The 24,370-nt window shown below is 46.3% G+C and overlaps 1 protein-coding gene across 1 annotated transcript in view; it reads left to right on the top strand.

Moving 5' to 3' along the window:
- TENM1 (teneurin transmembrane protein 1) overlaps positions 1–24,370 on the top strand; it is a 652,843-nt gene that overhangs the window by 342,517 nt on the left and 285,956 nt on the right. Inside the window, exon 6 of the mRNA XM_048514741.1 lies at positions 1,828–2,066. Within this exon, the coding sequence (XP_048370698.1) occupies positions 1,828–2,066 (239 nt within the window). The remainder of the gene's footprint in view (positions 1–1,827; positions 2,067–24,370) is intronic.

Genomic DNA, 24,370 nt, shown 5'->3' on the forward strand with positions numbered 1-24,370 from the left:
GGGACCTTCCCTGGGAACCCTCATCTTAGTAAAGGCTCTTTAGCACCTGTCAGCTTTCCATAAGTCTGTTCTTGATGAAAATTTTCATTCTCATATTTTTTTAAAAAAACAACAACATTATAATTCAAAAACAGCAGTACGATTGGAACAGTCATCCTTTGGACTTGTGTTAGTTAAGGATTTCAAATTATTTATCCATTGTTTTCTGTATATCTGGGAACCTGATGAATGCTTGCCTTTTGAAATGTTCTGTGATGGAAAATAACACACTCCTGGGAACCTGCATTTGTCCTCCAAAACTCTATTCTTAAAGTGTTTTTTTTTTCCAGTGGTGAAAATGCTTGTCTGAAAAAAGTTTTTAAAAGCCCTCCCGATCATTGGGGAGGGCCAAAGCAGAGTGGGGGAGGTTGGCTGGAGCCAGAAACAGCCCCTGTTTGTTCTGTTCCTTGCAAAAGCCACCTCTGTTACATCGGTATGTTGATCTATCAAGATGCGCATTAGAGAAGCAGGAAGGAGCCAGCCACGTGAAACAGGGCAAGGGGGAAAACACGGACAACCGTTTGAGGAGTGGGAAGGGTAGAGCTAGGCAGGCTGACTGTGGGTGGAGGGAAGAGGTCCAAGGCAAGGCTGTGCTTACCAGAAAATCTCCTCGCTCTGGCAGAGAAGCAAAATTAAATTTGGTTCTGGTGGGTTTTCCGGGCTGTGTGGCCGTGGTCTGGTGGATCTTGTCCCTAACGTTTCGCCTGCATCTGGCATCTTGTATCACAGAGGGAAGTCTGTTACACATTTATTTATTTATTTATTTATTTATTTATTTATTTATTTAAATTTTTATACCGCCCCATCCCCAAGGGCTCTGGGCGGTGTACAACAGAACTAATACAACGAATTTAGGAGCGAATAATATAATTAAAACAACAACGACCCATAAGGCTCCATCATTAAAACATACTAAAACATACTAAATTTTGTTAAAACAGCGGTAATCATAATAAAAGGCACCCAGTGAGTCCTTTTGCTAGGTGAAACGTTAGGAACAAGATCCACCAGACCACGGCCACACAGCCCGGAAAACCCACCACAATCAGTTGAATCTGGCCATGAAAGCCTTCGACAAAATTAAATTTGTTCTACAAGGGGTCTCACTTGTAGTGTCACTTGGAGGGGGGTGAGAGAAGTTGACAGTTCAGAGAAATTAGCACACATGGCAAGCATTAACTGCTCTTTCCCTACCTGGGCGACCTGGGCCAGATTCCCCTCTCTCCTTGCCTTCTCTCTCAGGGACAGGTTCAAAGGTGGGATCCAACCAGTTCTCACCACTTCTCTAGAAGTGGTTACTAATTTTATCTGAGTGCCGAGAAGGGGTTACTAAACCAACCTCCCTGCCCAATAGGGACTGGAGGTGCGTGTGTGCGGCGGCGCCACTGTTTGAATCCCACCATCATCGGAACCTGTTATTAAAATGTTTGGATCCCACCACTGGACAGGTTACACCTCTTCAGTTCCTATCTCAGAATATCGTCATGGCATGCATTTTGGACAAAAGGTTATGCACTGATTTTGAGCGCGCAGCAGAAAAGCAGAAAAGTAGTATTTTAAGCAAATGGATAAATGCACTCCTCCTTCTCTTACTGAAACGTAACTGAAAGAACCAGATGAGGGATTTCATAGTTTTTAACAGTACGTCCAACACTATTTCCGTCCAGGTAAAGGAGACAGTAAACGGCGGTATTTGTTTGTTGCTTCTTCCTTGTGTGGTGGATGACTCCTGGCTTCTTCTCTCTTTTTTTTAACAATATGGCTCTCTTATCTTTCTTTTTCCTGTAGGCACTTCCTATTTAAACATGGATCTGGGTCTTCAGCTATCTTCAGTGCAGCCAGTCAGAACTATCCTTTAACTTCAAACACTGTTTACTCGCCACCTCCTAGGCCGCTTCCTAGAAGTACTTTTTCTAGACCAGCTTTCTCTTTTAACAAACCTTACCGATGTTGCAACTGGAAGTGCACTGCTTTGAGCGCCACCGCGATCACAGTCACGCTGGCGCTGTTGCTAGCCTATGTGATTGGTAAGCTTTGGGTTTGCTTTTGTTTCTGTTGAATTCTCTCTCTCTCTCTCTCTCACTGGATTGGTCAATTAGCCATGCTGGCAGGGGCTGATGGGAATTGTAGTCCATAACATCTGGGGTGCCAAAGGTTCGCCACCACTGGGATAGGCTATGTCAGCAGTCCCAAATATGGTGTCAGTAAGCCAACATGGTGTAATGGTTAAAAACAATGGACTCTAATCTGGAGAACCCGGTTTGATCCCTCAATCCTCCACATGAGCCTAATCTGAAAAAAACCAGTTTGATTCCCCACTCCTCCGTGGATTACCCGGAGAACTGGATTTGCTTCCCCTACACATTAAAACCGTTTACACTCCCTACACACGAAGCCCGCTCAGTGACCGTGAGCTGGTCACAGTTCTCTCAGAACTCTTTCAGCCCCGCCTACCTCACACGGTGTCTGTTACGGGGAGAGGAAGAGAAAGGAGTCTGTAAGCCACCTTGAGTCTCCTTACAGGAGAGAAAGGCAGGGTGTAAATCTAAACTTTTTCTTCTTCTATCACGGTGCCCTCCAGAACTTTTCCTGCCACTCACCAAGTGTTTTTAGAAAGGAGGGGGGGCTTTTGCCCAGCAAGGCTTCATTTTGGCCATTGGGAATTTGATTGGAAGTGCAGATTTTTTTTAAAAAAAATGTTGTTTTGGCAATCTTCACTTGTGAAAGGACCCGGCAGCATGGCTGGCTCCACATACTGTGACACACGTTTTATGCTGCACCCATTACATGGTTACAGAATTCCAGACTTGCCCACTAATTCAATAAGGTTTGGGGACCCTTGGCTATGGTATTTTCTTTTTAAATAGTAATTGCTGTGTGAGTAGAGAGACTGAAAAGTAGAGATGTACTTGCACTGTACAGCAACTACCTCATCTGGTGAAGTGGCTGGGAATTGCTTCAAGGCTGGGGGATAATTGTTTCATACAGCACACAACTTGCGGAAATCACTGCCATGAGATATGGTTATGGCTGTTCTCTGAGATGGATTTTCAACTAATTCACAGCTGATTTTCAACTAATTCACAGCTGATAGGACTATAATTGAACCTCCATGTTCAGAAGCAATAATAGTTGTTGGGGCAGTCACCAGTGGATGTCTACCATCTTCATGCACTGCTCATACTTCTTAACAATTGCAATTGATATTAGGATGCTGTATTTTAAATGGGGTTTGGTTTTAATGTATAGAGCCATTTATTTAATGACTTATTCAATTAACTTTGATATTATTGATTTTATTTTGTGCTCTATTTATAAGTTCTGTTGTTCACCGCCCTGGCCCTTCGGGGGAGAGTGGTACATAAACATAATAAACAAACAAACAAACAAACAGAAGGACCATTGTATACATTAGCAGAAGAGTTAATTGCTGTTCATTCGCCAATATCCACTAAGTTAGGCCAATCTGACTGGTTCCATCTTACATGCTTCATTTTTATTGCACCAAAATGACATTCTGAAGCCCAGTTGGTTGGATGTTGCTTTGCCGCCATGTTTGAGGCTGTTCTTGGGTTCCCTTTTTCAGTGACGTTTGTGAATTAAGAAGCAATTAGCGGACTGGACCTAATGTGTTTACTGCTTGCTTTCTCCTCGTATGTAAGGGAAAACATCCAAATGCAGACCCGTGTATCGCCATCCCAGGGGCAACCCTGGAACTATTTTGCTTGTCATGTTGCTGGGGTTTAAGCAAGGCTGTGTAGAGTCAGCAGGAATACAGGGGCGGAACTGCAAGTACATTCGGGTGCTGTGTAGTTTCCGGGCTGTTTGCCATGTTCTAGCAGCATTCTCTCCTGACGTTTCGCCTGCATCTGTGGCTGGCATCTTCAGAGGATCTGATAGAAGGAAAGAAAAGCAAGTGAGTAGCAATGAAGATAGCAAGGTCAATAGGTGAGGGCATCTGAATAGAAGCCACAGATGCAGGCGAAACGTCAGGAGAGAATGCTGCTAGAACACAGCCATACAGCCCGGAAACTACACAGCACCCCAGTGATTCCGGCAGTGAAAGCCTTCGACAATACATTGCAAGTACATTTTCCCGGGGCTCCTGACACTTCCCTACTGGTATTAAAAAGTGAGATGTAGGCTGTGAGTACCGTAGATCTCTGAAGGGTCAGACCTGTAGAATGTGAGTGTACTATTTCAGAATACAGGAGGACAATCATTGATCTCTCCTTTGTTGAATGTGAGGGCGATCTGGCTGTGACATCCGTCACCCCACTGATCGCCAGGATTGATTTGGCTGACTTGGCTGGCAAGGTGGGTGTCCCTTCTTCCTTCTCCAGCCCTCCTGAAGCTGCACGCTGGGTGGAATTGGATGACCCTCCCAGATGGATTGCTTACCTTGATCTTTATCTTGCTCTCCCTGCCACAGCAGGCTTAGAGTGACTTCCAGCATCATTTCAATAAAACCGTTTACACTCAATCGTGGTGCCTTAAAAACTCAACAGAGTTTTACATTTAAAACTAAAATATTCCCTCCATGGCCCCAAACCACACCACTCAACACAGGAATGAAAAGGGAGGGGAAGGGAGGCCAGCCAAGGTAGAACAAAACCTGTTGCTGCTCTCAACTATAGGCCTGGCATAACAGCTCTCTCTTGCAGGCCTTGCAGAATTCAGGTAGATCTCAACAGGGCCCTGGTTTTATTAGATAGAGTGTTCCACCAGGTTGGGGCCAGAGCAGAAAAGACTCTGACTCTAGTCAAGGACACATTTGGGCCAGGGATCACCAGTAGGGTCTTATTAGCAGAGCATAATGCTAGTATGAAGGTCCCTGACAGTTTAGTGCTTTAAACGTTAGTACTAAAATCTTCAACATTGATGGGAGCAATGTGTCCAATTTTGGTCAAACCTGTGCTCTTCTGCTGCAACACCTGTGCAACACCTGTGCTCTTCTGCTGCAACCTCCAAGCTCCCCTGTTAAAACAGTTCCTGCAAAAATAGGAGAAAGGATAGGAGCATTTTCTCTTTCTATCTATGTGATTTAATGCAAAGGAACTTTCAAAGCTGGAAGCTACCGTCTACCACCTGAGGGCTCATTCCCCTGCATGCATGATTGGGCTTGGGGAAATCCCACGAGTGTAACAACATGTAAGAATCAAAGGGTTGTGTCTAGGCTAAATTTTCCAGTGGCAAAATGGAACTTTCCTGCCCTTTTCTCACTGCAGCCGCTTCATTTCTACAAAATGCTACTCCTCGGGGATCTAAGGGCTTTCCTTAGGATTCCACCCAGAAAGATCTTGTATAAAAGGCATCAAGGCAGAGTGAATCGGCAAGCAGAGAAAAGGTTCTTCCAGATCAGAATACGTGTTCCCACAACAGACAAAAGGAATCCACTTATTCAAAAACAAAAGAAACCAAGGCTCATTCCGCACATGCAGAATAATGCACTTTCAAACTGCTTTCAATGCTCTTTGAAGCTGTGCAGAATGGCAAAATCCACTTGCAAACAGTTGTGATTTGAAAATGCATTATTTTGCGTGTGCGGAAGGGGCCCAACAAACCAACGAAAAACTCTACCCAAACCCTCAACTGGTAAAGGGGATTGTAAATTTCCTTTGGGGGAGAAGACAGTGCAAAGCAATTATTTGTATGAATTCTCACTGAGATCAGCATTTGGTGATACTGTAGGGGCCCTAGAAGCAAATTCTGTTGTTGTTCTGCTTAGGCTAATGTTGGCCAAAGTATGTACTTACTGAAGTTTATATCTTCAAATAGGGATTCATAATATATTTCCATAATAAATCTCTTATCTCATGGTAGTTACGTAATATTTGTTTGAATGGCTACCTAATTGCATTGGGTTACTGACTAATAATGTTCACTTGATGAATCTGTCCCAAACAGAAGCTGCCTTCTCCAGAGTCAGAACATTGATCTATCAAGGTCAGAATTATCTGGTCTGAGTGGCAGTGACTCTCAAGGGCCCCAGGAAAGATCTTTCCCAACAGCTACTACCTGGCCTTTTTAACTCGAGATTCCAGAGACTGAATCTGGGCCCTGCTGCATTTAAAGCAGATATTTTGACAGCCAGAGTGGTATAGTACTCCCTTTCCCCTTGTATACCACTCCCTCACTCTTCTCCTTTCTCCTTTTTCTAATTCTCTTTCCTTTCTTTGTATGCTACTCCTCCTCTCTCCTTCCTCCCTCCTCTCCACTGTTTCTCCATGTGGTGGGCCATGTCTAGATGCCAACTCCCCTCCTCCTTGCATACAAGCACTCCTCAGTAGACTTCCTTTCCCCCTCCTTTTTCCTTTCACTCTTTTCTGTATGCCACCCTCCTCTCCTCCTCCTCTTCTCCTTCCTCAGGGTGTGGTGGGGCTAAGGCTCCATGGCAACCCCCCCATCCCTCCTTTGTAAGCCACCCCTCAATTTTTTCCCTCCTCTTCCTTCACTCCCCTTCCTTTTATGACAAGCACTCCTCCCTCCCTCTCCTCCCTCTGGCTTAGGGTGGTGGGCCATGTTCAGGATGCTAACCTCTCTATCCCTCCTCCTCCTTTGTGCATGCCACACCTCACTTTTTTCCTCCTTCTTCTCTTACTCCTCTGCATACTCCTCCTCTCCCTCCTCCCCTCTCTTTCCTCCTCAGCTTAGGGGTGGTGAGCCATGTTCTGATGCTAACCCTCTCCTCCCTTTGGTATTTCACCTCTTTTCACCTCTTTCCCCTCTCCTTTCCTTCACCACTCCTTTCCCCTTGTATACCACCTCCCCTCTCCTCTCTCCTCTCCTCTCTTCCTCCTGCCAGGGAAATATGTCGTGTTCAGATGCTAACCTCTCCCTCCCTCGAAGTGCCACCCTCACTCTCCTTTCCCCTCTCCTTTCCTCTTCTACTCCTTCCCTTTGCATGCCACCCCTCTCCTCCTCTCCCCTCTTCTTTCCTCCTTCAGGTGGTGGCTGCAGGCCCTGATGCTAACCCTCAGATCCCCTCCTCCTCTTTGTATGCTACCCCACTCCCTTTTTCCTCCTCTTTTTCCTTTCTTAACTCCCCTTCTTTTGTATGCTAACTCCCTCCCTCTCCTCTCCCTCCCTCTCTCTCTTCCTCCACACTAGGGTGGGTGGGCCATGTTCAGATGCCAACCCCCCTCCCTCCCCTCGTAATGCCACCCCACTCTTCCCCTTTCCTCCTTCTCTCTAATTCTCCCTGTACATGCCCTCCCTCCCTCTCCTCACCCCCTCTCCTCCACTTCTGGGGTCAAGCAGTGGCCACACACCAGATGCCAACCCCCTTCCCTCCTCCCCTTTTCACACCCCTCACTCTCTTCCTTCTCCCCTTTCCTTACATCTCCCCCTTCCCCTTGCATGCCACCCTCTCCCTCACCTCACCCTCCCTCTCACTAGGGATTGGGGTGGGGCCCATGCTTCAGTCAGATGCCAACCCCCCTTCCCTCCCTTGCATGCCACCCCTCACTCTTTTCCCTTCCTTTCCTTCACTCCCCTTCCCTTGCATGCCACCCCTCCCTCTCCCTCACCCCTCCTCCACTAGGGTGGGTGGGCCATGTTCAGATGCCAACCCCCCTTCCCTCCCTTGCATGCCACCCCTCACTCTTTCCCCTCCTTTCCTTCACTCCCCTTCCCTTGCATGCCACCCCTCCCTCTCCCTCCCCTCCCCCTTCCTCCGCTAGGGTGGGTGGGCCATGTTCAGATGCCAACCCCCCTCCCTCCCCTCCCTTGCATGCCACCCCTCCCTCCCCCTCCTTCCCCTTCCCTTTCATGCCACCCCTTAGATTAGAGCAGGTGGACTCTAATCTAAAGAACTGGGTTTGATTCCCCATTCCTCCACATGAGCACCATCTGGTGAACTGGATTTGTTTCCCAACTCCTACATTCCTGCTGAGTAACCTTGGGCTAGTCACAGTTCTCACTGAACTCTCTCAGCCCCACCTACCTAACAAGGTGTCTGTTGTGGGAAGGAGTGGGGAAAGGAGTTTGTAAGCCCCTTTGAATCTCCTTAAAGGAGAGAAAAGCAGGATATAAATCGAAACAACTCTTCTTGTTCTGCCACTGAGCCATGACCCCTCTCCTCAATTGCCTTTAGGGAGAAGACACAGCAGACAATTCAGCTGTGGAATAATACAGCAAACAGTATTTGTAACAGTAATACTTAGGCCCCTTCTGCACATGGAGAGTAACGCACTTTCAATCCAATTTCGATGCACTTTGCAGCTGAATTTTACTGTGCCAAATAGCAAACTCCACTTGCGAGCAATTGTGAAAGTGGATTGAAAGTGCATTATTCTGCATGTGCGGAAGGGGCCTTCGATAGTGCTTTGAGAAGCATCACCTGCATTGTGATTTGCAATGTTTACAAGAACTCCATAAGAAAAATCTGTATTATAATTTTGCAGATGGGAAAGTATAATTTGCCAGTGGCCTCGTAGGAAGTTCACAGAACACGCAAGATTTGAACCAGGGAGATTCTACTTTGTATCTGTGTCTTAGCCCCCCTGAGTGAGCGAAACTGACCCAGCTAGCTGTTTGGATTGGAATCCTTCTGAGAAAGGTACATAGTCTGCTCTGAGTTCTGTGAAGGGCCGGTGAGATATCACTGTAATAAATAAATGGATGAAAACTATCAATTCCTTGCACGTTCCAAAATTCTGATGTTCAGTGTATCGAATCATATCATCCATAAAAAGCATAATTAAACAGGAACAAGCAGAACTCCGGTGAATCAGTACGAAAACCAGCTGGAGTGGATAAAGTGGAAGACTAGGAAATATGGGTACCGTATAAACTCGTGTATAAGCCGACTCGTGTATAAGCCAAGGCACCTAATTTTACTACCCAAACCTGGGAAAACCTATTGACTCCCCTATAAGCTGAAGGTGGGAAGCCGGGAGGCAGAGGGAGCTCCTTATTTGGGCAGTGACTCCCCCTGACGTCATTGCCCAAATAAGGAGCTCCCTCCACCTCCCGGCTGGGTTTGAGGAAGCCCAGGCAACCAGGAGGTGGAGGGAGCTCCTTATTTGGGCAATGACATCAGGGGGAGTCACTGCCCAAATAAGGAGCTCCCTCTGCCTCCCTGAGGAAGCCCAGCCAGCCAGGGTTCCCCTTCACACTCCGAGGAGGGCAGCAACAAGTGGCTTGTGCAGCCGCAGGGAGGTTGTCCCGGCCACACCCCCAGCCTCGGCAGAGGCCTGAAGAGCCGGCTGGTAAGCAGTGACTTGTGTACGAGCCGAGGAGGCATTTTTCAGCCTTAAAACAGGGCTGAAAAACTCGGCTTATGCGCGAGTATATACGGTAGCTTAAAGAGGATTTCAGTGTCATTTCAGTAGTCCAGATCCCACTGAATCAAGGCACTAAACATTTCTGGTCTCACACTGCCTCCTCACTTTCCTGTAATAATTCACAGATTCCTGTTTGGGCCACCATTTCTGCTTTTGGAGACTGCAAATGGTCCATTTGAGAAAGGGGGTAAGAGTTGACTGTCTGCTCCAGAGCTGGGGAATATGCGGTTATGACGTTGTGGTGCATTAGGAATGTTCCAAGAGCTGATTCTGATAGTTTTGATGAGTGCACAGACCTTGTTTGATTTAATGAAGTGCTTTACAAAGACTGAATAAATAATGCAGATAAGTCAAGTATGTTACAGTTGTCTGATATGAAATGGAAAGCAGAGGCCAGCTGTGAGGAAAAGGAACTTTAGTGAATTGAATGCTGGTAGCCCAGAGAGGTTTACATTGGAGTGTCTCTAACAACGATCCTGAGTCCTCAGCCGGACCCAAGTCAGTTAAAACATTTTTAAAACGTTTTTAAATGTTTGAAATCCCCGCCCCCAAATAACACGATTTTTGTTTACAATCTCTGCCTTGAAGCATTTTGTTTACAATCTCTGCATTGAAAGCTGCTAGCCTAGAGAGTTTGACATTGGAGTGTCTCTAACAATGATCCTGAGTCCTAAGCCAGACCCAAGTCAGTTAAAACGTTTTTAAAACGTTTTTAAATGTTTGAAATCCCCGCCCCCAAATAACACGATTTTTGATTACAATCTCTGCCTTGAAACAATTCCTGACTGCCTTTTAAAATTTTTCCTCTGTTTTTTCTCCCCCTGTGTGTTGCTTTGTGCTGCAATTCCCTGAGTCTTCTGTGGCTGATGCTGTGAAGTTTAAGCGCCTCAAAAGCACAAAAACACTCTGAAATGCTCCACAAATAGACCAAAGGGCTTCTGCAGGCGAGGAGTGAGCTCACAAAATGATGCCAATGAGAAGTGCAGGGAAAGCGGAGAGGCATCTTAAAGGACAGCGCAGGCAAACAAAACCTTTTAAAAAAACATTTCAGCCAGGAAATGACTAGCTATTTAAAACATTTTGAGGCTGCAAATAAAATAGTTTGGGGTAAAAACAATGCTGGACACTTCAGAGGAAACGTTCTATTGCCTGCCTCAAAATGTTTTAAAGTGTCTGTGTGGAAAGGTCCTCTGTATCCAAAGCAATCTTTAGATGAGCCATCCTCAAAACCTTTTTGAGCCCGCAGGCACCACTGGAATCCCGACACATCATGGCAAGTGCAGCCACAAAAATGATGGTGCAGGAGATGGAATCAACCACAAAATGGCTGCCACAGCTTCCAAGAAGTCCAGTCCAAAAGGTGGGGGAGGGGTCAAAAGGGCTTGTGGAAACAGTACAGTCACACCGGTGCGCTTGTTCTCCCAGGGCAGCGGTGGCGAACCTGCCAATTGGCCATGGAATTGTAGTCCATAACATCTGACGTGCCAAAGGTTCGCCACCACGGTCCCAGGGGCACCTTATCCCAGCGGAGAAGCGTCTGCAGCTGCCCATCCCCCAGCTCCGCTGCCGCAGAACCCAGTGCTGGTGGACTGTACTGGTGTCCCACTTGAATGCAGCGTGGAAGGCGGGGTACGAGGCATTCCTGGGGGCAGAGCCGACTGTAGTGAGTGCCCTCCCTGGATTGAAGGCCAGTAGCACATTGACCAGCTTTCGGACATACGCCATACTTTTTGTGGCATATGTCCCTTCAGCCATATGGGACTTTTCGGTTGCAGGGAGATTTCAGGGCTTTTCCCTCCCTGCTCGTTGCACATCCAAAAAGCCCTTTTGGAGGCACTGGGTTTGGATAAGGCTCTCAGGCACTTAGGCTCATTCCCCCTCTGGGTTTGGATGGGGCTCTCAGTCACTTAGGCTCATTCCGCACATGCAGAATAATGCACTTTCAAAGTGCTTTCAGTGCTCTTTGAAGCTGTGCGGAATGGCAAAATCCACTTGCAAACAGTTGCGAAAGTGGTTTGAAAACACATTATTTTGCGTGTGCGGAAGGGGCCACAGTGAAGATCCTTGTGCTGTAGTGCCAGTTACTGCCAAAGCATTTTTTAAAAAAAAAATCTCCACAGCTGGTTGGCTCTCCAGTGGCCAATCAGAAGCCATGCTGGAAGACCCTGGCCCACTCGCTTTCTTTAAAAAAAAATCACGGGCATGAGAAAAGGTGCCAGTGGGCACCATCATGCCCACAAGCACATGTTGGAGGTCCCTGTTTTATACCCTGTTTTCTGCCTTCACCTCTCCCCCCCCCCCCCCACCCCTCCTTGACCGTTTTGCTCTTCAGTCCTTCCACCCGAGCTCCTTTTCTCCTCGCTGAGGAAAATACGTGGCCGGAAGAAGAGAAAGAATTAAGCGGAGGCATCCAACAGCTGAAAAATAAATCGTTGCATGCTTCGTTTCCAAACACAATTCAAACATGTTGTTATTAGTGGAACAACGTTAACCAAATCAATGTAATCGGGACCCTGGGTTGCTCTTAAGAGTGGCGCTGCCCTGAAATGTGCATCTCCAGCCAGCCGCCACAGGCAGCCGTCTGCTTATGACAGGAGACTCCAATTAAAGTCTAGCTTTCCCTGGTCCTTCAGGCACCCGAACGAGTGTACTGCAAAGTTTTCAGCTGCTCCAGGGCTCTGTGGTAAAGTTCACTTATGCAGGAGGCAATGCAGGTCGCGGTAGACTTCATGCAAGGCTGTTATTTACAAAGAAATATATTCGTTTCATTTTTCTCCTGTTTCTTTCAGGCTTCTGCCATTTTATCTCCCTATTATTATTATTTTTTAAAAAACAACCTTTACCACATTTATCTAAAGGAAGGTAGTAAATGCTTGGCCGTTCTTGATCGATTCATAATATTGAATCGTTTGCCGATGTCATTCAGAAAGCGTCATGCTGGCACAGAGAAGAGTAATCAATCATTAACTCAATCCATGCAGCTAAAAATAATCCCAGGAGGAATCAAAGGGCAGATGGAATATGAATGGTACAGTAATATCTGGAGTGAAAACTGCCATGGTTTACCCGTACCCACAGCATCCAATTGACTCATCTTTATGCTCTTCCTTATGAGCACATTGCTGGGTTTCTACAGGCTACTGAGAATTCTTCTGGTTTTTATTCATTTTTGTCTTGCCTTCTGAATTGACCAATAGATATTTCAGCATCTATCATCTCTGTCTGTCTGTCTGTCTGTCTGTCTGTCTGTCTGTCTGTCTGTCTGTCTGTCTGTCTGTCTGTCTGTCTGTCTGTCTGTCTGTCTGTCTGTCTGTCTTGGATATGATCAAGGTTCATTCTTTTGATATTTATACCCTGATTTTTTTTCCTTGAAGGGAGCCCAAAAGTGTGGGGGGCGGGCGGGGGGAGTGTCTTAGTAATTTTAGGATCTCTTTCTTATGAGCACATTGCTGGGTTTCTACAGGCTACTCAGAATTCTTCTGGTTTTTATTAATTTTGCCTTCTGAATTGATCAATAGATATTTCAGTATCTATCATTTCTGTCTGCCTGCCTGCCTGCCTGCCTGCCTGCCTGCCTGCCTGCCTGCCTGCCTGCCTGCCTGTCTGTCTGTCTGTCTGTCTGTCTGTCTGTCTGTCTGTCTGTCTGTCTGTCTATATCGGATATGATCAAAGGGTTCCAGATTCACGATATTTATACCCTGATTTTTTTTCCTTGAAGGGAGCCCAAAAGTGTGGGGGGTGGGCGGGGGAAGTGTCTTAGTAATTTTAGGATCTTGGATGGAGCATGACAATCACATCCTGTGTGAGGAACGCAGGAGCTGGCCGAAGTTGGCAGCCCAAGTTCCGGACAGAGCAGAAGCGAATGGCTAAAAGAAAAGCAATCGGCCATACTCCTGTCTATATTGCTAAAGGAACCGAGGCAGGCAGGCAGGCAGACAGCACTGTGTCGTGGACTGTGCAGATTTTTACAAAGTGCAGTGCAATACATAGAAATCAATAATGTATACAACATACAAAATACTGCTTCACTATCCTATGTCAGTGTATAAATTCTCAACAGCACTGATGTATCACCACCTCAATCATAAGGAAGATACGGAGGTTTGCTGATCGAAGGAGTGTACCATTCTTCGGTCAAGGGTATACGATATGCTAGCAGACATTCCAGCTTGCTGCACAATTATATCTATGGAGCAAAGCCATTTTTTTAATTATCCCGAAGTCTAATTGCCATAGTCCAACAGAAGTTCATAGTTTCAAGAGAGAAGAAGAAGCAGCAGAAGAGTTTGGATTTATATCCCCCCTTTCTCTCCTGCAGGAGACTCAAAGGGGCTTACAATCTCCTTGCCCTTCCCCCCTCACAACAAACACCCTGTGAGGTAGGTGGGGCTGAGAGAGCTCCGGTGAAGCTGTGACTAGGCCCAAGATCACCTTAGCCATGCAGGTGTGGGAGTGCACAGACTAATCTGAATTCCCCAGATAAGCCTCCACAGCTCAGGTGGCAGAGCTGGGAATCAAACCCGGTTCCTCCAGATTAGAAAAGAAGAACCTGGTTTATAGTACAGACTGTTTCTAGTTGTGAACAGCTTACAGTATTATGTGGTGGGGATTCCAGGTTTTTGGCAGTATTTCTGCTCACCTGACAGGGACCAGTTCCAGTGAACGAGAAAGACGGGCATCAGAGGACATCTACAAGCAGAGGTTGCCACATACGACTGGCACGCTGGCTTCAGTAGATGGCAGTGATTCACGAGAACTTAATAGCTGAGGTTTGAAACCAGCCCAAGTTATGTTGTGGTTGGCAGAATTACATCTGCGATAAGCCGCAATTGTGTCTGAATTCTTAAACAGTTGATCAGGATGCCGAGAAATCCCGGAGATAATCCAGTTCAATCCAATTCCACACATCAGGCAAGCTTTGCTGTGCCGAAACCCAGATCTTTATCCAAGCTCTTCATAATAATAAGAAAAATAATTCTGCATCTTCCTTGAGCCCTTTATTCTGTTGGCCAACTCCCCCTTTGAGTAAGATGCTTTATCTGCTCTCTGATTACTGTTCTGTAGTTTAAATCTCCTTTGTGCAAGTTGCAGGAGAGAGAGAGAGAGAAACATTCTTGAGACCTGAGAGAAATGTTAATGCTTTGAATCTGACATAATCCTGAAGGCGGAGCTTGCTTCCCTAGTAAATATGATCAGAATTGGGATGTAGGTTTCACTGTACTGGCATTACGCAGCTGAGAACCTGGATGACATCTGCTAGTCCGCACCACCAGCTGAGTGTTTATAAAATTCCATCAAGTCCAGCCAACTTGTGGCAACCCCAGTTAGAGGCTTTTAAGGCAAATAAAAAGTCGAGGTGGTTTGCCGTTGTTTTCCTCTGTAGTCTCCCTTGGTGGTCTCTCTTCCAAACACCAACCCTGCTTAGCTTCCGCTTCCAGAATCTGATGAGATCAGGCTAGCCCGGCCTACCACCTACAGCTCAGTCATTCCATGGCTGATTTTTTCCATTCACTGCACGGCAATTTGATGTGAGAGATGAGCTAGCCAGAGCCCATCTCTTCACCTTGAGGACCAGTGATTTCAAAGAAGAAGAAGAGGAGGAGGAGGAGGAGTTCAGATTCATGTCCCCCCTTTCTCTCCTGTAGGATCCAAGGAGCTTACAAACTCCTTTCTGTCCCCCCCCACAACAAACATCATCCTTTCCTATTTCTTACCTTAAGCTCCGGCGCGCTACTTTGAAGAGAGTAGCTTGGGGTCCCTGGCATTCTCTCCTACTCTATTGTGCAAGGGCTGCATCCCAGGCGCCTTCTTAACGGTGCCGCCTTTTGATGACTGGGTCGTCGGGACGCACTCGAAGCGATACCTTGGGCTGTCAGCAAGACTGGAGAGCAGCACGCGGCATTGGGGGGATCGAAGAGAGTGGGGAAAGGCCCTGTGACTAGCCCAAGGCCACCCAGCTGGCGTGTGTGGGAGTGCACAGGCTAATCTGATTTCCCCAGATAAGCCTCCACAGCTCAGGCAGCAGAGCGGGGAATCAAACCCGATTAGAATGCACCTGCTCTTAACCACTATGCCACTGCTGCTCCCTTTAGTTCAATCTTGTATATAATTCATTATTTTTATAAGCCACCCTCCTGCTTACAGGCTCAGGGCAGCTACCAACATTTATAAAACATTATGAACAACATATAAATAACTTTTAGATATAGATCTGTCCGTACAGAAATTCAGCTAGATGGTAAAAACATTTCTACCTCCCTGGAAAGGGAAAAGGGTGGCAGAAGATGGCAAAGGGAAAGGCCATGATGGAAACCATCCTAGCTGCCTCAACCATATGCCTGGTGAAACAAGGGGTGGGGGGATTGCATCAAGTCCCAGGGGGCCTGGGTCTCACCAGACAGAGCATTCCACCAGATTGGGACCAGGGCTGAAAATGGACTGGCTGTGGTTGAAACAAGTCAGGAGCAGCAGTGGCGTAGGAGGTTAAGAGCTCGTGTATCTAATCTGGAGGAACCGGGTTTGATTCTCTGCTCTGCCACTTGAGCTGTGGAGGCTTATCTGGGGAATTCAGATTCGCCTGTACACTCCCAACACATGCCAGCTGGGTGACCTTGGGCTAGTCACAGCCTGGAGGAGCTTCCTCTCAGTCTCCCACCCACCTCTACAGGGTGTTTGACAGAGGGGGGGAAGGGGCTTGAAGGGAGATTGTAAGGCTCCCCCTTTGAGTCTCCTACAGGAGAGAAAGGGAGGCTATAAATCCAAACTCTTCTTCTTCTTCTTCTTCTTCTTCTTCTTCTTCTTCTTCTTCTTCTTCTTCTTCTTCTTCTTCTTCTTCTTCTTCTTCTTCATCATCATCTTTCAGGCCAGGGACACCAGTCAGTTTTTACCTGTTGAGTACTGTGATCTTTGAGGGGCATACCGAGAGATGGTCCCATCCGTCTTCGAGGGGCATACCGGTAGAGACAGTATCATAGGTATGCTATTGATGACTATCTGCCTTTCCTCAGAAATAGCCACTGTAGTGAGTGACAGGTGGGAGTGTTTCGCAAATTAGCATATCCTCTTCTTTCAATTGGTTGAGTGATTGTAGTTATGAGCCGCTCATCCTCTAAAAAGATACTCCCCTGATGGACAATAAAAATACCAAGAAAACGTCTGCCCCGGGGGGTCCGAAAGCTGTCTCCCATGCTTGCCACGGACAAAGTGACAGCTTGAACATATGTTTTTGCCTCTTCCATTAGGTTGTTCGATTGGCAGCTGTGTCATTTCTGTCCTCCTCTCAGGATGAGATGATTCTTAAGTAACCTGGCAGAGATGTGCAGCTTGCCTTCCTGGCTCCAAATGTCAAACATTTGTTGGGGAAGGGATATTTTAGCTGGAGTCCTGTGCCACTGGATAATGGGGCTGTGCTTTTGTCCTCTTCTTGTTGGAACATGCCGCGTTTTAATCCGTAGCTCAAAATGAAAGGGTGGGAAGAGGTACCAGTTTGGATCCAATCCCTGTTGATCGGCAGACCTGTTGTTTTCACTTCCAGGAGTCATCTGGTACAATGCCGTTCGCCAAATGTAATTCCCAGATTTTGGGAAAGTTTAGGAAAGTGTTTCCCAACCTCTTTGAGGTCAGGGTACCCTTGACCTCACTCTTCATATCTCACAGTACCCCTGCCACCACCCTCCACCTTCCCCTCCCAATGCCCCTGCTTGCCACACACCCCACCTTCCCCTCCCAGGGTGAAGGGTAGCACTGGGGGTGGGGGTGGCTGCTGACCTTGTGGCAGGCCCTGCCCCATGGGCCAGCTCCATGTCCTTGCTGGGAGCCGGGTGGGAGAGCACCTCACACAAAAAATGAGGGGGGGGGCTGTAGTGCTGCTAAGCTGTACCCCCCTGGGACATGCCTGCTACTGCACACCCCAGGGTACCAGGGAACCCTGGTTGAGAATGGCTGGTTTAGGATAATGTGAGGGTAGCCAACTCCCCATTGTGAAATTCTTGGTGATTTGGGGATGGCGCCTGAGCAGTGTGGGATGTGGGAAGGGAAGGAGCAGAGCGGGGCATAATTAGGGTTGGCAGGTTCCCCCCCTCCTGAAAACTGTCAGGGGATGGGGATGGGTAATAGGGTTGCCAGATCCAAGTCTGAAAACTCCTGGAGATTTCGGGGTGGAGTCTGGGAAGGGCAGGGACCTCGGTGAGGTACAATGTCACAAAGTCTGTCCTCCAAAGCAGCCATTTTCTCCAGGAAGTTCATCTCTGTAGTCTGGAGTTGAGCCTAGGATGATCCTGAGGTCTATCCTGGAGCCTGGCATCCCAAGGTCTAATGCAGGGGTCTGCAACCTGTGGCTCTCCAGATGTTCATGGACCACAATTCCCATCAATTGGCCATGCTGACAGGCCTAAAGAGCCACAGGTTGCAGGCCCTTGGTCTAATGCCAGATAACTTACCTTCTAAAGCAGCCATTTTCTCCATTGTCTAGAGGTCAGTTGTAATTCTGGGATGTCTCCTGGCCTCTACTGGAGGCTGGCAATGCTATGTAAGATTCTAATGCCAAAAATATGTCCATAGAGGCAAAATGTGGAAGAAGAGTTTGGCATTATAACCCGCTTTTCTCTCCTGTAAGGAGTCTCAAAGTGGCTGAATTCCTTTCTTCCTCTCCTCTTAACAGACACCTAAGAACATAAGAACATAAGAACAAGCCAGCTGGATCAGACCAGAGTCCATCTAGTCCAGCTCTCTGCTACTCACAGTGGCCCACCAGGTGCCTTTGGGGGCTCACATGCAGGATGTGAAAGCAATGGCCTTCTGCTGCTGTTGCTCCCGAGCACCCGGGCTGTTAAGGCATTTGCAATCTCAGATCAAAGAGGATCAAGATTGGTAGCCATAAATTGACTTCTCCTCCATAAATCTGTCCAAGCCCCTTTTAAAGCTATCCAGGTGAGTGGCCAGCACCACCTCCTGTGGCAGCATATTCCAAACACCAATCACACGTTGCGTGAAGAAGTGTTTCCTTTGATTAGTCCTAATTCTTCCCCCCAGCATTTTCAATGAATGCCCCCTGGTTCTAGTATTGTGAGAAAGAGAGAAAAATGTCTCTCTGTCAACATTTTCTACCCCATGCATAATTTTATAGACTTCAATCATATCTCCCCTCAGACTTCTCCTCTCCAAACTAAAGAGTCCCAAACACTGCAGCCTCTCCTCATAAGGAAGGTGCTCCAGTCCCTCAATCATCCTTGTTGCCCTTCTCTGCACTTTTTCTATCTCTTCAATATCCTTCAATATCCAATATCCATCTACCCAGTTCTCCAGATTAGGGTCCACCTGCTCTTAACATCTACACCTTGCCGATTTTTTTCTCATCCCAGGTTGTTCATTTGAACGTTCTTGATGGTGGCAGCATTTCCATCACTTCCCCTGTAGGTGCCATGTCTGGGCTTCATGCACAACACGCTGTTTGGGGGGGTGGGGGGTGTCTGTTGTCATTCACCGATCTACTACAGGGAGCTGCTTGTGTTTCACCCAGCCCTCCCGTGTTGTTGACTGCCAAACTTTGCAGAACGCAAGTTGACAAGCTGTGCTTACACAGAAGGTAGATAAGAATAAATTCAATTTAATCGTTGGCTTTGTTGCAGATGGCGGGTTAATCCAGTTTACAGAATGTAATCTGCAAAATAACATATATACGGAAACAAGCTGCCACAGAAACTCATAAAGCCTTGTCCCTTCCCAGATCCTTTCTCCAAATACGTGGCACGAGTCATCGCAAGATAAATAACCTGTTATCTAGACGTGCCAAGTCCCTCCCTCCCTGCTTTCATCACAAACAAACGCGATGCCATTATGCGCTTCAGTGGTGATGGCTGTCCCCCGAAGACATGACTCTGCCACAATGCAAGGCAGCGCAATTTGGCCCTAAACGAGAGGTGGAGTTTAGGAACTCTTTCAAGGACATCTCCCCCACATCCCATCCGAAGTGAAGACATAGGAAAGGGGGGGGGGCGGAGGCCTGCGTAGGTCCCGTTCCCCTGTTTGTAGGTTTAATTTTTTTTGTATTCTGCTCTTTCTCAGAAAAGTTAGGCTCAGGATGGCTAACAATGATACATTCCAGTATACTGTACAGACATAATCAAAAGGCCCATATATATCCGTGCTAAACATTTAGAAGCCTAACTATCTAAAGATGATGTCCTCATGGTAAAATTACCCTTATTATCAGCCAATGAAGGGGAACGTCCTCACGTGGGAGGAAAAAAAAAGGGGGTTCAGGATGTTCCACCATCTGCAATCTTAAGTGTTACAGTCAGCGATGGGATTCAAATAATTTAACAACTGGTTGTATACAAGCACCATTTTAACAACCGGTTCTGCCAAGGTAATGCGCACTGCCTTTTGGGGCGCTCCCCGGATTCCTGCCCTGTGACAGGGCGGGAAACGGGAGCACCCCAGAAGGCAAAATCGGGACAGGTACAAAACCCTGCGGGACACGGGACAGATTGGTGTAAGGCGGGACTGTCCCGCCAAAAGCGGGACTTCTGGTCACCTTACCTACCACCATGTTGGGCTACACTTGTAAAGCACATACTGTTGTAATTGCCACCCTTCCCCACTAGCTGTTTCTACTACAGTGTAATAAACTGGAGTTTCCAGATCATGGGGATTGGTTGTCTTCTTGCCTCTGACCTGGAATCTTAGCCCTCAATCTTGCGCTCTGCTGGTTTGCCACTGTGTAAAATGGGACTGTTCAGTTGCTAATTAAATGACTGAAATGTTGATAAGCTTTGCCCAGATCCAATTGTTTCAAAAAAATGTATCAGTCATTCCGCACACGCACTTTCAAACTGCTTTCAGTGCTCTTTGAAGCTGTGCGGAATGGCAAAATCCACTTGCAAACAGTTGTGAAAGTGGTTTGAAAACGCATTATTTTGCGTGTGCGAAAGGAGCCAGGGGGTTGTTGCTTTGACTTTCTTTCCTATCAGGCTTCATATCTCTCCAGATTCAGTTCAAAATATTTGTTGACCGGCAAAGAGTGAATTTTAAGCAGCAAGAATATGTTTAAGTATATGTATATGTTAAACATATCTTGCTGGTAAAGAATTTTTACCAGCAAGATATGTTTAAGTATGAGTCTTATCAGTCAGCAGGAAGGAATTTATCATTAGCCTGGCAGGACTCAAATGGTGAAATTAATAGACTCTCCTCCTCATTTCCTATATTTGTTTCTCCCTCACTTTAGTTCAGGTGTCCCCTTATGCCACGGAAATAATATCATGCTTATCTGGAAGGAATCTGTGAATTGAATTTAGCCTTCAAGATAGCAGATAGTTTTGTTTATCCACCTGACCCTGAGAACCAGGTTACCACAGGTTTAGGAAATGTCAAGAATTGGGAGGTCACACATAACCCTCAAGCATCAACTGTATTTAAAATCACACTGTGGAAAATAGGTGTTTTTAGCTGAGTTTAAATTGACTGGACTGCTGGCTGCGTGAAATATCCTTGCCTTTGGAACTGTCATAATGTAAAGAAGCTAGTAGAACATACCTGTCACTGCCTAATAATAAGGTTCATTATTTTTTTTCCTCGAGACTTATAATTGAGGCTGTGTGTGGAAATCACTTTTACTAATTCATTCTGGGAGAGTCACAGCCTTATCGGGAGACTGAGATATGAAAAAGAGTCATGTTCTATCCACAAAAAGTTGGTGTCAAACAGTGTGCTACCTAAACTTTATTTCCTATTCACAAATGGAAATTGGGGGAGAAGCAGAGATAGGAAAGAGGATGTGAACTCCCCCAATAAGAATCCTGTGGAGACAGAGGGCGATTCCGCTAACGAGTAAAATAGGTTCGACCCAGTTCCCTGAGAAGGGTACTAACCTAGGTCAAAGCCACTGTTGTTCCCCACTGCAATCAGCTTGATCCCAGCTCGGAGGGTGGAATCATCCTGTACCTCTTTGCCACGCCGTTCCGATTGGCTACTGTTCTACGGCCATGTTCCGTCTATCCCCACACACGTTATTAAAAAACTGCCACAGGAATGGAGGGACGAAGGTGGCGATTTTTGATTGGCCAGCTGTACGCATGCCCGAAACACTCAGCTGTGATTGGCTGAATGGGGGACTCCTGGCACCAGAGATTCCACACTTTACTGGAATCGAGCTGAGTTCGAGCGTGGTTCCCTGAAAAAGTAGTAGTTCCCAACTGGAGTCGGAAATTTGACCGTTACATGGGGCGAAGCTGGTCCAAAACCACGTCGATCCCAGTGGTTGTGCGGAGCACTTAGGTCGAACGCAGCTTGAACTTAGGTCGATAATGCAAGTGTGGAATCGACCAGAGATGACTTGAACTATTGTTAAGCTTCCTACAGACATCTTGATCTCTGAAGTGGTAATCAGTCATATGAAATGGATTAATAGAATTAGGAGAGTTGAATGAATAGCTATTTATAGCTGGGGCCCTCAACCTTGTTGATCCTGTCAGGGCTTTTGCAATTTTGTGAAAAGGTAGTGTATGCCACCACAAAATGGTTGCTGTGGAATGCAGGATTAGTTAAAAATGGCTTCCATGGGAAGTTGTTACAAAACATTGGGTCTTTCAGTGCTATGGTGGAGCAGCTATTATCAGCTAGTCACTATCTGAAGACCCACAGGTGATGCCTCTTGGGGTCTTCTAAACTAGTCTTCTGAACTATCTTTTGCTCCAGTGTGGTGGGGGGAAAAGTCCATATTGGCTCCCTCTTTGGGGGAAGGGGCATTTTGGAGAAAAAGTAGGTGAGCTTCAAGAAACATGTCGGTGGGTGCCATGACCTTCATGGGCACCCCATCGAAGATCACTATATCATCATCACTATATAGAGATTGATTTAAAGAATATATGTTTTCTGAGATTGCAGAAGGAGGCTTTGTAATGTTCTGTGTGCTGGGGGGGTTGTTATGTGATAATGTATGGTCTATATCAGTGGTGGTGAACCTTTGGTATCTTAGATAGCGTAAGAGGGATCACACCCCTTATCAGCCACCCTTTTGGCCATGCTGGCAGGGGCTGATGGGAATTGTAGTCCATAACATCTGGAGTGCCAAAGGTTTGCCACCACGGGTCTATATTGAAATAGTGTGCTCAAGTTATTGCTAATACATGATGAAGATGGGTAAATACCATTTAAACCAAGGCTTGAGTGGTAGACAGATGAGAAGAATCTCGAGAAGAAGAAAGCAATCACACGCGATAGTTTTCTGTATCATTTCCGTATAGCTGAACATATGACATCCCAAGATGGTGTCTATTTAATATAATCATCCCTCTGATTTTACCTCCATTCCATTTTCATCATAATATAATTTTCATCAGCCTTGCTGATCTTGCCTGCTTTTGATTATCTGGTTCTTTTCTGCTTTTGTGTTTTGGGGACATGTGACATTCTGTGATGTTTTTTGTTTTGAACAAATAAACATGACTGACTAATTCAATAGGAGTTAGATCAGAGGAATTGGCATCATTTGCTGGCTTTTTTTAAAAAAACGAAAACAATGCAGACTGTAAAATAAAACACAAATTTAAATGTGGGAATAAATTAGCTCTAGGATAGAATCATGGAGTTGGAAGAGACCACAAGGGCCATCAAGTCCAACCCTCTGCATGAATACACAATCAAAGCATTGCTGACAGATGGTTATCCAGCCTCAGTTTAAAAACCTCCAAAAAAGGAGACTCCACCACCTGCTGAGGCTGTGTGTTCCACTGTCCAACAGCCCTTACCATCAAGAAATTCTTCCTCATGTTTAGATGGAGTCTCTTTTCCTGTACTTTCTTTGGAACTGCTGTTCCTTGTCCGTGAGGGCTTCATTCAAGAGACATGCATGAATAATGCACCTCTTCAAAAACTGCTTTCAGTGCTCTTTGAAGCTGTGTGGAATGGCAAAATCCACTTGCAAACAGTTGTGAAAGTGGTTTGAGAACGCATTATTTTGCATGTGCGGAAGGGGCCTTAGTCTCGGGAGCAGCAGTTTGCTCCCTTTTCAACGTGACCTCCCTTCAGATATTTAAACATGGGTCTCACTGCCTTGGCAACCTTTTGTTGTCATCTTTTTCGATGCCAGCTCAGACCATTTCTTCTGGGGGAAAAATCCCTAAGATAATTAACTATGGCCTTGTACAACTGTCACCTTGTGATAAATACCAGAATTAAATAAAGATGTTTGCTTTGGCTCTCTTCTTGCAATGTATCAGAGGCCTCCAGTCTTTCCTGACTTAGGAGGAACTGAACTGCAAACATGTGACCACAGTTGTATGACAGGAAGAAGGGGAGCCGGATTTACAACTTGGATGTCAAGGCTGGGACCACATGCCAGTTTGCTCTCCTGCTTCCTATCTGAGCCCTGGAAACCAAACCTGCATTTGCAATGATACAGAAACTGGGAGAAGTGAAAAGCATAAGCATGTGGGGCCAGAGCCGCTTCTCTGGTCCTACACAGCAAGATTAGTTTTAAGAAAAACTAAGTTAGAAATAAAAGCAAGGCATCTGATATTAGAAAAACAAACTGACAGTTTACTGGACAGCATTTAGCAAGTTACAGAATGTGAACTCTCCCCAGTGCCCTCGAGTGATAGACACTGAATTCAGAACGTTACAGAATACAGATAAGTTACAGAAGGTGACCTCTCCCTAAGGAGGCACACCCCAATCCAATGTTTAGAATGTTACAGGAGATTGCCTTCTCCTGGGTGGTGGCTCTCGGAAGGAGTGCAATTTGGAATTTAGAATGTTGAGCAGGAGGTGACTCCTCCTCCCCTAAGCTGAGAGGCCTTGGTGCTCTCAAGCCAGTAGACACGGCACAGTAGAGGAAGACCTTGAATTTCGTGTAGATTCAAAGATCGCCACACAGTCCATCCCCTTATACTTCTAATGTGATACGATTCATATGTGTTCAAACTCCATTGGTCAGATCTGTCTTCTGGTCACAAATAAAGACAGCCTATATTTCTACGTCACATTCCTTCTGTAATTCAAACGCTGCTAGCTGTTAACGCATGGCCTCTACGCATATACAAAAG

The sequence above is a fragment of the Sphaerodactylus townsendi genome, linkage group LG13 (assembly GCF_021028975.2).
Source record: "Sphaerodactylus townsendi isolate TG3544 linkage group LG13, MPM_Stown_v2.3, whole genome shotgun sequence".
NCBI classification, from domain to species: Eukaryota; Metazoa; Chordata; class Lepidosauria; order Squamata; family Sphaerodactylidae; genus Sphaerodactylus; species Sphaerodactylus townsendi.